The sequence below is a fragment of the Nerophis ophidion genome, linkage group LG28 (assembly GCF_033978795.1).
Source record: "Nerophis ophidion isolate RoL-2023_Sa linkage group LG28, RoL_Noph_v1.0, whole genome shotgun sequence".
NCBI classification, from domain to species: domain Eukaryota; kingdom Metazoa; phylum Chordata; class Actinopteri; order Syngnathiformes; family Syngnathidae; genus Nerophis; species Nerophis ophidion.
The window spans coordinates 11,261,576-11,278,300 of NC_084638.1; the positions used below are offsets into that span (position 1 = coordinate 11,261,576).

Here is a 16,725-nt window from a genome sequence, read left to right on the forward strand (position 1 = left end):
GTCCCATTGATTTCAATGGGAATTTTGGGGAAAAGTGAGAATTTTTTTGAAAATGGTAAAAAACTTAAATGGTCTGAATGAGTTTAGATTGTTGGTGTTGACATTTTTCAAATCGGTCAAGAAATGTTGAATTGAAAAATGGTATTAAAGAATTCCTGGAATTTTGGGAAAACCGGGAATTTTTTCCAGTTCATAAAACAAATTTTATTTTTTTTCCTGATTAAGAAGAATGTTTGGATGGTGGAACAGTTCAAATGCCTGGAAAAATGTGGAAAGAGTAGTTGCCAGATAAAAGGGTGGAAATAGGGCTTTGAAAAAGCAGGAATTCTGGAAAATCCTTGAATTTTTTTTTTACTTTGAGAAAAGTCCCATTCAATGGGAATTTCCCCCCCAAAATTGGGAATTTTGGGGAAATGTGGGATTTTTTTTTTTGAAAGTGGTTAAAAACCTAAATGGTCTGAATGAGTTGAAATGGTTGGTTTTGAAAATGTTCAAATGGTTCAGAAATGTTGAAGTAGTAACATGTTTGAGAAAAGGTATTACGGAATTCTTGGAATTTCGGGTAAACAGGGATTTTTTTCCTCTTCATAAAACTTTTTTTTTTTCCTGATTAAGAGGAATGTTTTGACGGTGGAATGGTTGAAATGCGTTAAAAATGTGGAAGGAGTAGTTGCCTGAAAAAAGGGTGGAAATAGGGCTTTGGAAAACCAGGAATTCTGGAAAATCCTGGAATTTCTTTGGAACTTTGAAAAATGTCCCATTGATTTCAATTGGAATTCCGCGGAAAAGTAGACATTTTTTTGAAAATGTTAAAAAACTTAAATGGTCTGAATGAGTTGAGATAATTGGTGCTGAAATTTTTCAAATCAGTCAAGAAATGTTGAAGTAGTAACATGTTGAATTGAGGAATGGTATCACGGAATTCTTGGAATTTCAGGAAAACCGGTAATTTTTTCCAGCTCATAAAACAACTTAGTTTTTCTTCTTAAGAGGAATGTTTTGACGGTGGAATGGTTGAAATGTGTTGAAAAATGTGAAAGGAGTAGTTGCCAGAAAGAAAGGTTGGAAATAGGGCTTTGGAAAACTAGGAATTTTGGAAAGTTGTGCAATTTTTTTTTGAATTTTGAAAAATGTCCCATTGATTTCAATGGGAATTCCGCGGAAAAGTGGGCATTTTTTTGAAAATTTTAAAAAACTTAAATGGTCTGAATGAGTTGAGATAGTTGGATCTGAAATTTTTCAAATAAGTCAAGAAATGTTGAAGGAGTAACATGTTGAATTTAGAAATGATATTATGGATTTCCTAGAATTTCGGCAAAACCGGGAATGTTTTCCATTTGATAAAAACTTAGTTTTTTTCCCTGATTAAGTGGAATGTTTTGAAGGTGGAACGGTTGAAGTGCGTTGAAAAATGTGGAAGGAGTAGTTTTCAGAAAAAAGGATGGAAATAGGGCTTTGGAAACCCAGGAATTGTGGAAAATCCTGGATTTTTTTTTTTAACTTTGAAAAATGTCTCATTGATTTCAATAGGAATTTCCCCCCAAAATTGGGAATTTCGGGGAAAAGTGGGATTTTTTTTTTGAAAATGGTGAAAAACTTAAATGGTCTGAATGAGTTGAGATGGTTGGTGTGGACATTTTTCAAATCGGTCAAGAAATGTGGAAGAAGTAAAATGTTCAATCGAGAAATGTTATTACGGAATTCCTGGAATTTCGGGAAAATGTGAATTTTTTCCATTTCATAAAACAACTTTTCATCCTAATCAAGAGGAATGTTTGGACGGGGGAACGGTCGAAATGCGTTGAAAAATGCGGAAGGAGTAGTTATGGCTTTGGAAAACCAGGAATTCTGGAAAATCCTTTAATTTTTTGGGAAATTTGAAAAATATCCAATTGATTTCAATGGGAATTTCCCCCAAAATTTAGAATTTTGGGGAAAAGTGGGAATTGTTTGGAAAATGGAAATGGTCTAAATGAGTTGAAATGGTTGGTGTTGAAATTTATCAAATCGGTCAAGAAATGTTGAAGTAGTAACATGTTGAATATAGAAATGTTATCATAGAATTCCTGGAATTTAGGGAAAACTGTGAATTTTTTTCCAGTTAATAATAAAAACAACTTTTTGTCATGATCAAGAGGAATGTTTGGATGGGGTAATGGTTAAAATGCGTTGAAAATTGTCAAAGGAGTAGTTACCAGAAAAAAGGGTGGAAATAGGTCTTTGGAAAACCAGGAATTCTGGAAAATCCTGGAATTTTTTGGGAAATTAGAAAAATATCCAATTAATTTCAATGGGAATTTCCCCCAAAATTGAGAATTTCGGGGAAAAGTGGGAATTGTTTGGAAAATGGTGAAAAAAATTAAATGGTCTAAATGAGTTGAAATGGTTGGTGTTGAAATTTATCAAATCGGTCAAGAAATGTTGAAGTGTTGAAATTTATCAAATCGGTCAAGAAATGTTGAAGTAGTAACATGTTGAATTTAGAAATGTTATCATGGAATTCCTGGAATTTCGGGAAAACTGTGAATTTTTTTTCCAGTTCATAATAATAACTTTTTGTCCTGATCAAGAGGAATGTTTGGATGGGTGAACGGTTAAAATGCGTTGAAAAATGTCAAAATAGTAGTTACCAGAAAAAAAGAGTGGAAATAGGTCTTTGAAAACCAGGAATTCTGGAAAATCCTGGAATTTTTGGGGAAATTTGAAAAATATCCTATTAATGTCAATGAGATTTTCCCCCCAAATTGAGAATTTCTGGGAAAAGTGGGAATTGTTTGGAAAATGGTCAAAAAAACTTAAATGGTCTAAATGAGTTGAAATGGTTGGTGTTGAAATTTATCAAATCGGTCAAGAAATGTTGAAGTAGTAACATGTTGAATTTAGAAATGTTATCATGGAATTTCGGGAAAACTGAATTTTTTTTCCAGTTCATAATAATAAATTTTTGTCCTGATCAAGAGGAATGTTTGGATGGGGGAACGGTTAAAATGCGTTGAAAAATGTCAAAGGAGTAGTTACCAGAAAAAAGGGTGGAAATAGGGCTCTGGAAAATCCTGGAATTTTTTGGGGAACGTTGAGATTTTAATGGGAATTTTGGGGAAAAGTGAGAATTTTTTTGAAAATGGTAACAAAAATTAAATGATCTGAATGAGTTGAGATGTTTGGTGTTGACGTTTTTCAAATCGGTCAAGAAATGTTGAAGTAGTAACATGTTGAATTGAGAAATGATATTACAGAATTCCTGGAATTTCGGGAAAACCGGGAAGTTTTCCTGTTCGTAAATCTTTGTTTTTTTTACCTGGTTAAAAGGAATGTTTTGACGGTGGACTGGTTGACAAGCGTTGAAAAATGTGGAAGGAGTTGTTGCCAGAAAAAAAAGGTGGAAATAGGTCTTTGGAAAAGCTGGAATTCTGGAAAATCATGGAATTTTTTTGAACTTTGAAAAATGTCACATTGGCTTCAAGAAATGTTGAAGTGGTAACATGTTTAATTTAGAAATGATACTACGAAATTTAGGGAAAACAGGAATTTTTTCAAGTTCATAAAAAAATTTTTTTTTCCTGATTAAGAGGAATTTTTTGACGGTGGAAAGGTTGAAATGCGTTGATAAACGTGGAAGGAGTAGTTGCCAGAAAAAAAAGGTGCAAATAGGGCTTTGGAAAAACAGGAATTCTGGAAAATCCTGGATTTTTTTTTAACTTGGAAAAAGAGTACTTTGAATTCCCAAGATGGTGGAATGGTTAAAAATCGGTTGAAATGTGGAAATGGTGGATGTTTGAAAAATGGACAATTAATTTGGAATTGGGAAAAATGTCCCGGAAAACCTGGAAATCTGGGAAATCTTTTGAAATTGGTCAAGGAAAAGCCCGCGGTTCCTGAGTGGGCTGGACAGTTTGAAGTTGGAACGGTTTGAATTGGAAGAAAAATGTGGAAGGTAGAGCGTGCCAAATTCTGGAGAAGAAGAGTAATAAATAAATAAATGATTGTTTACTTTTAAGATGCGATGTTGGGCTTTGCTTTTGCTCTTTTTATTTATTTTTGTCTTTATTAAGAAATCCGTTTAGAAGACAATGTTTTTGGTCAATCAAGAATATTTCAGTTATTCTTCTAAGACAGGGGTCGGGAACCTTTTTGGCCGAGAGAGCCATGGAAGCCAAACATTTCAAAATTTATTTCCGTGAGAGCCATATAACATTTTTCAACACTGAATACAACTAAATTTGTGCATTTTTAAGTATAATAAGTCTCTTATTCTTTTTAACAACATTGTTATTATAAAAGTTAACCAATAATACATACAATACTTCTTACCATTTAATGCGACATCTTGAACAGGTGCGGTAGAAAATGGATGGTTGGATTATAATGCATGAGAATGTTTTATAATTTGAATGTTAGTTTTGAAACTGGGATTACCAGCGGAATTATTCATTACTTATCGTGTTAAGCAATGTCAGCTAAGATTTATCTGAGAGCCATATGCAGTCATCTGGCTCTAGAGCCATAGGTTTAAGCATTAGACACCTTTTTACCTGCACTTTGCCTCCCGCTGTTTTCCACATCTACAAAGCAATTAGTTTCCGACTGCCACCTACTGATATAGAAGAGTATTACATGATTACTCGCCATAGCTCGGTTGGTAGAGTGGCCGTGCTAGCAACCTGAGGGTTCCAGGTTCGATTCCCGCTTCCGCCATCCTAGTCACTGCCGTTGTGTCCTTGGGCAAGACACTTTACACACCTGCCCGCAGTGCCACCCACACTGGTTTAAATGTAACTTAGATATTGGGTGTCACTAGAGAAAAGCGCTATCCATCCATCCATTTTCTACCGCTTATTCCCTTTTGGGGTCGCGGGGGGCGCTGGCGCCTATCTCAGCTACAATCGGGCGGAAGGCGGGGTACACCCTGGACGAGTCGCTACCTCATCGCAGGGCCAACACAGATAGACAGACAACATTCACACTCACATTCACACACTAGGGCTATATAAATATAATTATCTGAGAGCCATATGTAGTCATCAAAAGAGCCACATCTGGCTCTAGAGCCATAGGTTCCCTACCCCTGTTCTAAGAACTAAGAAGAGCAGCTTAAGACTTTTTTTTTTTTTTTGTTAAGACTGGCTCTTTGTTGTTAAGACAGCCGCATTAACAACAAAGTGCTGCGGGAAACCCTGATAAGTGTAGGCTGCACCGTTTGATGTGCTTCAACATACGGGTACAGAGTTTCCCACAGGTCAGGCATCTATTTGTGGTGGAGTGGTCAGGCGGCGGGGGGGTTTGGGGGCGGCGATGACCAAGAAGAACGCGGCGTTGGAATATAATTACAACACTTTATGTACATATTTATATAATATTTATATATTATGTGTGGGCTTCACGGTGGCAGAGGGGTTAGTGCGTCTGCCTCACAATACGAAGTTCCTGCAGTCCTGGGTTCAAATCCAGGCTCGGGATCTTTCTGTGTGGAGTTTGCATGTTCTCCACGTGAATGCGTGGGTTCCCCCCGGGTACTCCGGCTTCCTCCCACCTCCAAAGACATGCACCTGGGGATATGTTGATTGGCAACACTAAAATTGGCCCTAGTGTGTGAATGTGAGTGTGAATGTTGTCTGTCTATCTGTGTTGGCCCTGCGATGAGGTGGCGACTTGTCCAGGGTGTACCCTGCCTTCCGCCCGATTGTAGCTGAGATAGGCGCCAGCGCCTCCCGCGACCCCAAAAGGGAATAAGCGGTAGAAAATGGATGGATGGATGGATATATATTATGTAAACTACCAGCTCCATTCACAGAGTCCCATTGCTTTTATGAGCGGTCAAGCGAGTCAAAAGGCGGGGGGAAAAAAAAAAAGTTATTTTAATTTTTATTTGTGGCGGCCGTAATTCTTTCGTGGCGGGCCGCCACAAATAAATGAATGTGTGGGAAACCCCGCGGGTATTAGCGTTGCAAAGGGGTGGAAAGTTTCCGGTGCATTTCGAGCTTAACTTCATTTACCACGGGAAGTTAAGCTCGGGAAGTTTGGAAATTTTGACAATTGTTTTGATTATTCAAAGTTGGGCACAGTCTATCTTATCCTATAGAATAAAACACTAATGCAATGCCATATACGGATATATAAATAGTCCGCTAAACAATCGGAGTAGTCTTTAAAAATATTTCACTGATGGACAAATGAATAGAAATAGGCTAGATGAATAAATGAACACTCAATCAGCTTGCTAAATCAAACTATAACCTACATTCTTCTATGACAACACAATGGCTCGCAGAACAGAAGGCAGAGGAAACTACACCTTTTTGATTTAGTATTTACTAGTTGAACTTTACAGACCACCAAAAAGGTAAAATCATGTCGCTAACGTTGCTAGCATAAATGAATGGGACTTAACATAGAGAAAATTAGCATCAGGGCTAACGGAGAAATATTTTCGGTTCATTATGAGACTCTGGTGGTACATAAACCTAGCCAGCTAGAGATATTGGCCCCAAAATAATTGAACAAGTACAGGAACGGCTATCTAGCTTGAGTGAATGTCTGCTGGAGTCGTCTACAGTCATATAGTAACAAGCAATTACACCTCTATTAAACTTAAATACCGTACATCAAATATATTTACCCCAGTAATATCAGCAAAACTTACCTAACTGGATGAAATCCTTGGGCTCAAATACTAGTGTGGCCTGTAGTGTGTAGCATGCTGGGAATGATCTGTGCATGTGATGGATGAATGCACAGTGCAGGGTTGAAATTCTACTGAATTTGCATTAAATCAAGCTGTTACAGCTAATAATCATGCTGCAAGATATAGCATGTTGCTCTTAATGTGTATTCCCAAATATTCCCGTTAATTCTCATGGAAAGTTTCCAACTTTGAACATTCCCGGAATTTTGCAACTCCAACAGGTGTTATTATGGTGTGTGTATAAGATAAGACATTATCTGGCGTTTTGTTTTGCAATATTCTGCAAAAGCAACTTTTCTTACCTTCTGGTACCTGCTGATCTGTATTTGGGATCTGCATAAATCCTCTAAAACTGCCAGCGTCCGCCTTTGTAGTTTGTAGTCCAGGGATCACCAACCTTTTTGAAAGCAAGAGCTATTTCTTGAGTACTGATTAATGTGAAGGGCTACCAGTTTGATACACACTTAAATAAATTGCCAGAAATAACCAATTTGCTCAATTTACCTTTTAATAAATATATCTAATTATATAAAAAAATGGGTATCTCTGTCTGTCATTCCGTCGTACATTTTTTTTCCTTTTACGGAAGGCTTTTTGTTGAGAATAAATGATGAAATAAACACTTAATTAAACGGTTTAAAAGAGGAGAAAACACGAAAAAAATTAAAATAAAATTTTGAAACATAGTTTATCTTCAATTTCGACTCTTTAAAATTCAAAATTCAACCGAGAAAAATTAATACAAAAAACTAGCGTGTGAATTAGTGAGTGAATTATATTTATATAGCGCTTTTCTCTAGTGACTCAAAGCGCTTTACATAGTGAAACACAATATCTAAGTTACATTTAAACCAGTGTGGGTGGCACTGGGAGCAGGTGGGTAAAGTGTCTTGCCCAAGGACACAACGGCAGTGAATAGGATGGCGGAAGCGGGAATCGAACCTGCAACCCTCAAGTTGCTGGCACAGCCACTCTACCAACAGAGCTATACCGCCCAAAAAAAACAAAAAAACTAGCTAATTCGAATCTTTTGGAAAAAAATAAAAAAATAATTTATGGAACATCATTAGTAATTTTTCCTGATTAAGATTAATTTTAGAATTTTGATGACATGTTTTAAATAGGTTAAAATCCAATCTGCACTTTGTTAGAATATATAACAAATTGGACCAAGCTATATTTCTAACAAATACAAATAATTACTTCTAGTTTTTCCAGAACAAAAATTTTAAAAGAAATTCGAAAGACTTTGAAATAAGATTTAAATTTGATTTTACAGATTTTCTAGATTTTCCAAAATATTTTTATTTTAATCATAAGTTCGAAGAAATATTTCACAAATATTATTCGTCGAAAAAACAGAAGCTAAAATTAAATTTAAATGTATTTAATATTCTTTACAACAACAAACAATTAATTTACTTGAACATTGATTTAAATTGTCAGGAAAGAAGAGGAACGAATTTAAAAGGTAAAAAGGTATGTGTTTAAAAATCCTAAAATCATTTTTAAGGTTGTATTTTTTCTCTAAAATTGTCGTTCTGAAAGTTATAAGAAGCAAAGTAAAAACATAAATGAATTTATTTAAACAAGTGAAGACCAAGTCTTTCAAATATTTTCTTGGATTTTCAAATTCTATTTAAGTTTTGTCTCACTTAGTATCAAAAATGTCGAGCAAAGCGAGACCAGCTTGCTAATAAATGAATAAAATTTAAAAAATAGAGGCAGCTCACTGGTAAGTGCTGCTATTTGAGGTATTTTTAGAACAGGTCAGCGGGCGACTCATCTGGTCCTTACGGGCACCGCGTTGGTGCCCCCTGCCGTAGTCGATAAACTTCTTATTTTTCCTTTATCTTCTTATGGGACATTCTTCTTCCACTGTTGCCATTTGTAATATAAAGTAGTGTCAAGTTCTTACTCATATCTGTCAGTAAACTCGCCATGAAAGCGGTAATACATACCGGTGAGTTTGCATTATTCATCCGAGGAACTATAGTTATTAGAGTTCGGGTCGGACGTGTTTTCACGGGACACACAAAATAATCATAATAATAATAAGACTCTTTTAATGCGCCCTATAGTAGAGTAAAATAGACCATTCATCGGTGCGCCCTATGGTCCGGAAAACACAGTACTGTCTCTATACTCTGCCTCGATTGGCTGTTTTGGTTGTTTTTTTTTTTACTCGCGACTTGTGCTACACTTCTGCCGGTGCAGATCGAAGCTATGTTGAAACAACACAAGAAAAAAGTGCTTAGTAAAGTTCAAGACGTATAGTTGGCAGTGTTTTCCCCACAATATTTGTTAGTTTAAGGTGGTGGCTCTCCAGGGGGAAGGGGACGAAGCGGCCAGGTGGGTCTAAGGAACAGTCTCCATCTCATCAGTAGACTATAGACTACAGACTGTGGTGAAGTAGGCCGGCTTCGTCGCGTGAAGAAGCCTACAGTTTTTGGCTGAGTTTTCCGCTCCGTATGCTGAATGGCAATGTTACAATATATATCTCCATATTTTTTCCGTAAAGTAAATACAAAACAGTCTTAGTTACCTGAGATACTAAGTATGTCATTATTTTGACTTAGTAAAATTAAATTGACTTACTAAGACAATTAATTTGACCAGGTCAAATTAATGACTTACTGTAAATAAGCGTTTGAAAAAAAGAGTTAAAAGTGGGGCCACTAGGTGTGGCGAAATTATTCTCTGCATTTCACTCATCACCCTTGATCACCCCCTGGGAGGTGAGGGGAGCAGTGAGCAGCAGCGGTGGCCTTGCCCGGGAATAATTTTTGGTGATTTAACCCCCAATTCCTACCATTAATGCTGAGTGCCAGGCAGGGAGGTAATGGGTCCCATTTTTATAGTCTTTGGTATGACTCGGCGGGGATTTGAACTCACGACCTACCGATCTCAGAGCGGACACTCTAACCACAAGGCCACTGAGCGGATGAGGAACTTTTAGTAGTTTGAATATTTGCCGTGAACACATAAGAATCTTTGGTAATTTAAATGTTGTGGTGTTGTCACCAAGAAATACCTGTTTTATTTATTTATTTATTTTTAAGTTAATACATGTCATTGGTGTCAGACGATTTCACTCCTGGACAATCGGAGATGGCAACTTTAAGTTGTTCTCCTGTGGAAAACACTTCGCAACGTCTGTATTCAATTTTAAAGGATTGATAGTATTGTTTAAAATAGCCATCTGAAAAATTCATATGAAGTTTTTGAGCACGTCTCTTAAAAGAATTCTAATCAAGTATCGTTGGAAATATCACCTAAATACGCCAGACTGTCTGAAAATAGGGCCCCAAAAGGCCTTCCATTCCCCGGGGACACCTGCTGGAACCCTCTACCCCACCAAAATACGCGAAACTGTCTGAAAATAGGGCCCCAAAAGGTCTCCCATTCCCTGGGAGCACCTGCTGGAACCCTCTGCCCCACCAAAATACGCAAAACAGTCTGAAAATAGTGGCCCAAAAGGCCTCCCATTCCCAGGAACACCAGCTTGAACCCACTACCCCACCAAAATACATCAAACTGTCTGAAAATACGGCCCCAAAAAAGACTCGCATTCCCTAAGAACACCTACCGGAACACTCTTCCCTACCTAATTACTCCAAACTGTCTGAAATTAGGGCCCCAAAAGGCCTCTCATTCCCTGGGAACACCTGCTGGAACCCTTTTCCCACCAAAATACGCCAAACTAGGGCCCCAAAAGGCCTCCCATTACCCGGGAACTTCTGCTGGAACCCTCTGCCCCACCAAAATATGCCAAACTAGGGCACCAAAAGGCCTCCCATTCCCTGGGAACACCTGCTGGCACCCTCTGCCCCACCAAAATATGCAAAACTTTCTGAAAATAAGGCCTTTCCCTGGGAACACCTGCTGGAACCCTCTTCATGAAAAAGGGAGGTTTTTGTGGTTTTTGCACTAATTGTAAGTGTATATTGTGTTTTTTTATGTTGATTTGATTAAAAAGATATATATATATTTTTATTTATTTATTTTTTATAAAAAATTATTCTGCGGCCCGGTACCACTGCTCTACCCCCACCAAAATATGCGAAACTGTCTGAAAATAGGGCCCCAAAAGCCCTCCCATTCCCTGGACCCCAAAAGGTCTCTCATTCCCAGGGAACACCTGCTGGAACCTTCTTCCCCACCAAAATATGCAAAACTAGGGGACCAAAAGGCTTCCCATTCCCTGGGAACACCTGCTGGAACCCTCTGCCTCACTTAAATACGCCAAACTGTCTGAAAATAGGGCCCCAAAAGGTCTCCCATTCCCTGGAAGCACCTGCTGGAACCCTGTACCCCACCAAAATACGCAAAACTGTCTGAAAATAGGGCCCCAAAAGGCCTCCCATTCCCTGGGAGCACCTGCTGGAACCCTGTACCCCACCAAAATTCACGAAACTGTCTGAAAATAGGACCCCAAAAGGTCTCTCATTCCCAGGGAGCACCTGCTGGAACCTTCTTCCCCACCAAAATATGCAAAACTAGGGGACCAAAAGGCCTCCCATTCCCTGGGAACACCTGCTGGAACCCTCTGCCTCACTTAAATACGCCAAACTGTCTGAAAACAGGGCCCCAAAGGGCCTCCCATTCCCTGGGAGCACCTGCTGGAACCCTCTACCCCAGTGTTCCCCAACATTTTTGTATCCGCGGACCGGTCAACGCTTAATAATTTGTCCCGCGGCCCGGGGGGGTCCTTTTTTTTTCTTTCTTATTTGTCATAAAAAAAGGGACGTTTTTGTTATGAAAAAGGGAGGTTTTTGTGTTTTTTATGTTGATTTGATTAAAAAATATATATATTTTTATTTATTTTTTTATTTATTGTTTTAATAAAAAATTCTTCTGCAGCCCGTTGGTTGGGGACCACTGCTCTACCCCACCAAAATATGCGAAACTGTCTGAAAATAGGGCCCCAAAAGGATTCCCATTCCCTGGAAGCACCTGCTGGAACCCTGCACCCCACCAAAATACGCCAAACTGTCTGAAAATAGGGCCCCAAAGGGCCTCCCATTCCCCCAATACACCTGCTGGAACCCTCTGCCCCACCAACATATGCCAAACTAGGGCCCCAAAAGGCCTCCCATTCCTTGGGGACACCTGGTGGAACCCTCTGCCTCACCTAAATACGCCCAACTGCAGAGGAAGGCGGGGAAGAAGAGGGAAAAAGGCGGCCCAAATGGTCAAAAGTTCCAATTTTGTCCAAAATACCTACTCCGGTTCCAGTCCCATGAGTCCTGCTGGATATTTAGGACAAAACGGCGCTTTCCAAATACTCATCAGTCAAGCATGTTTGATATAAACAGTGGGATTTCTAACAATTGGGAAGGTTTGTGTCATGCTTGTCCTTGTAAAGAAACCATATGAAGTAAAAAAATATATACTTTTTCTGTTTTCACAAATTTTCGAAAAAGCACCAGAAGAGCCCGATTTAGGGAGTCATTCCTGAGGCTTCTGGTTGCATGTTGACCTCTACGTGTATGAAATAAACCTCACTTATATCAGACCAAGTCGAAACTAACACATTGACATCTCCCTCACCCAGAAACGGCGCTCTAACCGCGTGGTGAAGAGAAAGAAGTACACAGAAGACCTGGACATCAAGATAACCGACGACGAGGACGAGCAGGAGGACGTGGATGTCATGACCACCACGGCGGCCGTGGCCTCCATCAGCACGCAGCCTGTGGTGGCAGCGCCAGCCGCCGCCGCCGCAGCTCGCGGCCACCAGGAAATGGCGTTCGACGCCGACGGCATGCCTGGCCTACAGTTCTTCGTGGTGTGTGGAACTTATTTTCAGACTGACATTGCACGCTCTGTAAGTCGCTGGCTTCATTGGCTGTCTTCGCTTTGCAGGAAAACCCAAGTGAAGAAGACGCGGCCATTGTGGATAAAGTCCTTTCCATGCGATTAACAAAGAAAGAAGTATGTTGATTCAGTTTGTTTCATTCATTGAAGCTTTTCAATTGAAACCTAATGACCGCTACTCTCTCCTAGGTCTTCCAAGGCCAGTACACCAACGTCGAGGAATTCTTTGTGAAGTACAAGAACTAGTAAGTTCCAACAGCCTTGACCGAAAATATACAGTCGTGGTCAAAAGTTTACATACACTTGTAAAGAACATCATGTCGTGGCTCTCTGGAGTTTCCAATTATTTCTACAACTTTTTTCTTTTCGTGATAGAGTGATTGGAGCACATACTTGTTGGTCACAAAAAACATTCATGAAGTTTGCTTCTTTTATGAATTTATTATGGCTCTACTGAAAATGTGACTTGGTCAAAAGTATACACAACCGTTCAAAAGTTTGGGGTCACCCAAACAATTTTGTGTTTTAAATGAAAAATCACACTTATTCACCACCGTACGTTGTGAAATGAATAGAAAATCGAGTCAAGCCACACACAAGGTGGTAAAATGTGGAGACACTCTGGCACATTCAATGGGGGTCTGGCGGCAGACACTTTGGCATCTTCGGGCCAGTGGTGCAACTTGAATCCCTCCCTGTTAGTGTTGTTACACCCTCCGACAACACACCGTCGAGGCATGATGTCTCCAAGGTTCCAAAAAATAGTCGAAAAAACGGAAAATAACAGAGCTGAGACCCAATGTTTACAATGTGTTGAAAATGAAAATGGCGGCTGTATTACCTCGGTGACGTCACGTTCTGACGTCATCACCACATGAGCGATAAACAGAAAGGCGTTTCATTCGCCAAAATTCACCCATTCAGAGTTCGAAAATCGGTTAAAAAAATATATGGTCTTTTTTCTGCACCATCAAAGTATATATTGACGCTTACATAGGTCTGGTGATAATGTTCCCCTTTAATGAATCCAGTTCCAGTGGCAGCGAAACAGGCCTAAAGCATAATACTACCACCCCCATGCTTGAGAGTAGAAGTGGTGTTCCTGGGATTAAAGGCTTCACCTTTTCTCCTCCAGACTTATTGCTGGGTATTGTGGCCACACAGCTCCATTTTTGTTTCATCTGACCACAGAACTTTCCTCCAGAAGGTCTTATCTTTGTCCATGTGATGTCAGATGTAACCAAAATTGAACTCAAGACAGTTATGACATCATGTTCTTTATAAGTGTATGTAAAAGTTTGACCACAAATGTATATCCTGTAAAGCAGGGGTGTCAAACGTACGGATCCGGCCCCTTGAACAGTTTTTTTCTGGGCCGCGGGATGAGTTTGCAAAGTATAGAAATGAGCCGAAATTTTTGAATGAAAGAAACCGCTGTTCTGATTGTGTCCACTAGATGTCACAATATTAATTTTTTCTTTGTAGATGATGGTACATATGTAAAAAAAAAATAAACCACATTAGTGCACCAGTCGAAGAGAATGAGCAAACTACATAAATAAAATTCTCTAATTTGATTTTGATATAATTTTGTTCTCTTGATGGATTGAAAATGAACACCAATGAGTTGACTGATGAACATTATCACATTTATGTAGAAAGTATAAATAACGACAAAGGTAGAATACTATTAACCGCAAAATGTAAGTGCAAAAAAAACCCCAACAACATTATGATTTGTACATTTTCTGAATGTGCTCGTTCTATTTTCAAACAAAGAAAACAATCTGAAGTTGTTTTTATTTTTAAAGGGGTACATTATCACCAGACCTATGTAAGCGTCAATATATACCTTGATGGTGCAGAAAAAAAGACCATCTATTTTTTTAACCGATTTCCGAACTCTAAATGGGCGAATTTTGGCAAATTAAATGATAAATAAATGATAAATGGGTTGTACTTGTATAGCGCTTTTCTACCTTCAAGGTACTCAAAGCGCTTTGACACTACTTCCACATTTACCCATTCACACACACATTCACACACTGATGGAGGTAGCTGCCATGCAAGGCGCCAACCAGCACCCATCAGGAGCAAGGGTGAAGTGTCTTGCTCAGGACACAACGGACGTGACGAGGTTGGTTCCAGGTGGGATTTGAAACAGGGACCCTCGGGTTGCGCACGGCCACTCTCCCACTGCGCCACGCCGTCCCTTATAAATTAAACGCCTTTCTGTTTATCGGGCTGGAGGCGATGACGTCAGAATGTGACGTCGCCGAGGTAACACACCCACCATTTTCATTTTCAACACATTACAAACACCGGGTCCCAGCTCTGTTATTTTCCGTTTTTTTTACTATTTTTTGGAACCTTGGAGACATCATGCCTCGACAGTGTGTTGTCGGAGGGTGTAACAACACTAACAGGGAGGGATTCAAGTTGCACCACTGGCCCGAAGATGCCAAAGTGTCTGCCGCCAGACCCCCATTGAGTGTCTCCACATTTTACCGGCGGTGCTAAAGCAGACATGACAGAGATGTATGGATAACCTGCAGATGCATTTGCAACGATAAAGTCAACGAAATCACAAATGTGAGTTTTGTTGATGTTGACTGCCAGCTAATCGATGCTAACATGCTATTTACCGGCGGTGCTAGAGCAGACATGGCACAGAGATGTATGGATAACCTGCAGATGCATTTGCAACTATATTACGTTTCCTTCCACCCACATTTAATGCGAAACAAACACTTACCAATCGACAGATTTAAGTTGCTCCAGTGTCAAAAGATGCGAAAGTCCTGATCATTTGGTCCGCACATTTTACCGGCAATGCTAACGCAGCTATTCGGCCATGCTATGGCTATGAATAGCGTCAATAGCTTCAGTTTCTTCTTCAATACTTTCATACTCCAACCATCTGTTTCAATACATGCGTAATCTGTTGAATCGCTTAAGTCGCTGAAATCCGAGTTTGAATCCGAGCTAATGTCGCTATATCTTGCTGTGGTATTCCCATTGTTTACATTGGCAGCACTGTGTGACGTCACAGGGAAATGGCCAGTTTCTTCATAGAGAGTCGAAAATAAGGCACTTTAAAGCTTGATTTAGGGATATTCCGAGACCGGTAACATTTTGAAAAAAACTTCAAAAAATACAACAAGCCACTGGGAACTGATTTTTATTGTTTTTAACCCTTTTGAAATTGTGATAATGTTCCCCTTTAAGTTATCGTGCCGTTATTTTACCAGTCCGGCCCACTTGGGAGTAGATTTGTCTCCATGTGGCCCCCCCCTTCTAAAATGAGTTTAGTTTAATATTATGCGTCAAACTACTTCATCTTTCTGTATCTCCATTTAGACAGAAAAAAAATATTTGTACTGAATGCAGTTGTATATCTTTTAAATTAAAATATAATCTAATAATGCAACAATATTGTACTATCATATTTTACAAAAAAAAAAAATATGCTTGAATTAAAAAATACTTGAATATCTGCTTGACTTGTGATTTCAAAGCAGGTTTTCCATCAAATTGAACACTGTTAAAATGAGATAAGAGTATTTTATTTTATTTTGTGCCGGGTTTGGGGCAGTCCGCTTTATTTCCACTGGAATGGAGTGGACTCACACGCGCTCACCTTCTTGTTCCCAGTTCCTACTTGCACTGTGAATGGGCCAGCTTGGAGCAGCTGGAGAAGGACAAGAGGATCCATCAAAAGATCAAAAGGTTCAAGACCAAACATGCGCAGATGAGGCATATCTTCCAGGAGGTGAGAGGAGTGGGGGGGGGGACACTTGGGTCGCACCCGTTCTGCTGAAGTTACACCCAGGTGGCGTTTGAGCAGGAGGAGGAGCTCTTCAACCCGGACTACGTGGAAGTGGACAGGATCCTGGACGAGTCGCACAGTGTAGACAAAGACAACGGCGAGGTAGAAGAACCCGCACCGAAAAGGGACTTTTATTTTTACGTGCGCCATGTAACACTCCATTTTCCCTCCAGCCTGTGGTGTACTACTTGGTGAAGTGGTGCTCCCTGCCTTATGAAGACGCCACATGGGAGCTGAAGGAGGACGTGGACGAGGGAAAAGTGGAAGAGTTCCGCAAACTCCTAAACCGGCAACCCCGTCTCAAGAGAACGGTAAGTAATCCAAGTGGTATGTAATCAATTAAGTAATATTAAATATCCTGTTGACTTTTGAATAGGTGGGTAGGTAGGTCTTT

The 16,725-nt window shown here is 39.6% G+C and overlaps 1 protein-coding gene across 6 annotated transcripts in view; it reads left to right on the forward strand.

The window, feature by feature from the left end:
• chd8 (chromodomain helicase DNA binding protein 8) overlaps window positions 1–16,725 on the forward strand; it is a 141,281-nt gene that overhangs the window by 35,520 nt on the left and 89,036 nt on the right. For all 6 annotated transcript variants that reach the window (XM_061890571.1, XM_061890574.1, XM_061890573.1 and 3 more), the window contains 6 exons: window positions 12,240–12,473; window positions 12,551–12,619; window positions 12,692–12,747; window positions 16,157–16,274; window positions 16,350–16,433; window positions 16,505–16,642. In XM_061890571.1, coding sequence (XP_061746555.1) covers window positions 12,240–12,473; window positions 12,551–12,619; window positions 12,692–12,747; window positions 16,157–16,274; window positions 16,350–16,433; window positions 16,505–16,642 — 699 coding nt within the window. The remainder of the gene's footprint in view (window positions 1–12,239; window positions 12,474–12,550; window positions 12,620–12,691; window positions 12,748–16,156; window positions 16,275–16,349; window positions 16,434–16,504; window positions 16,643–16,725) is intronic.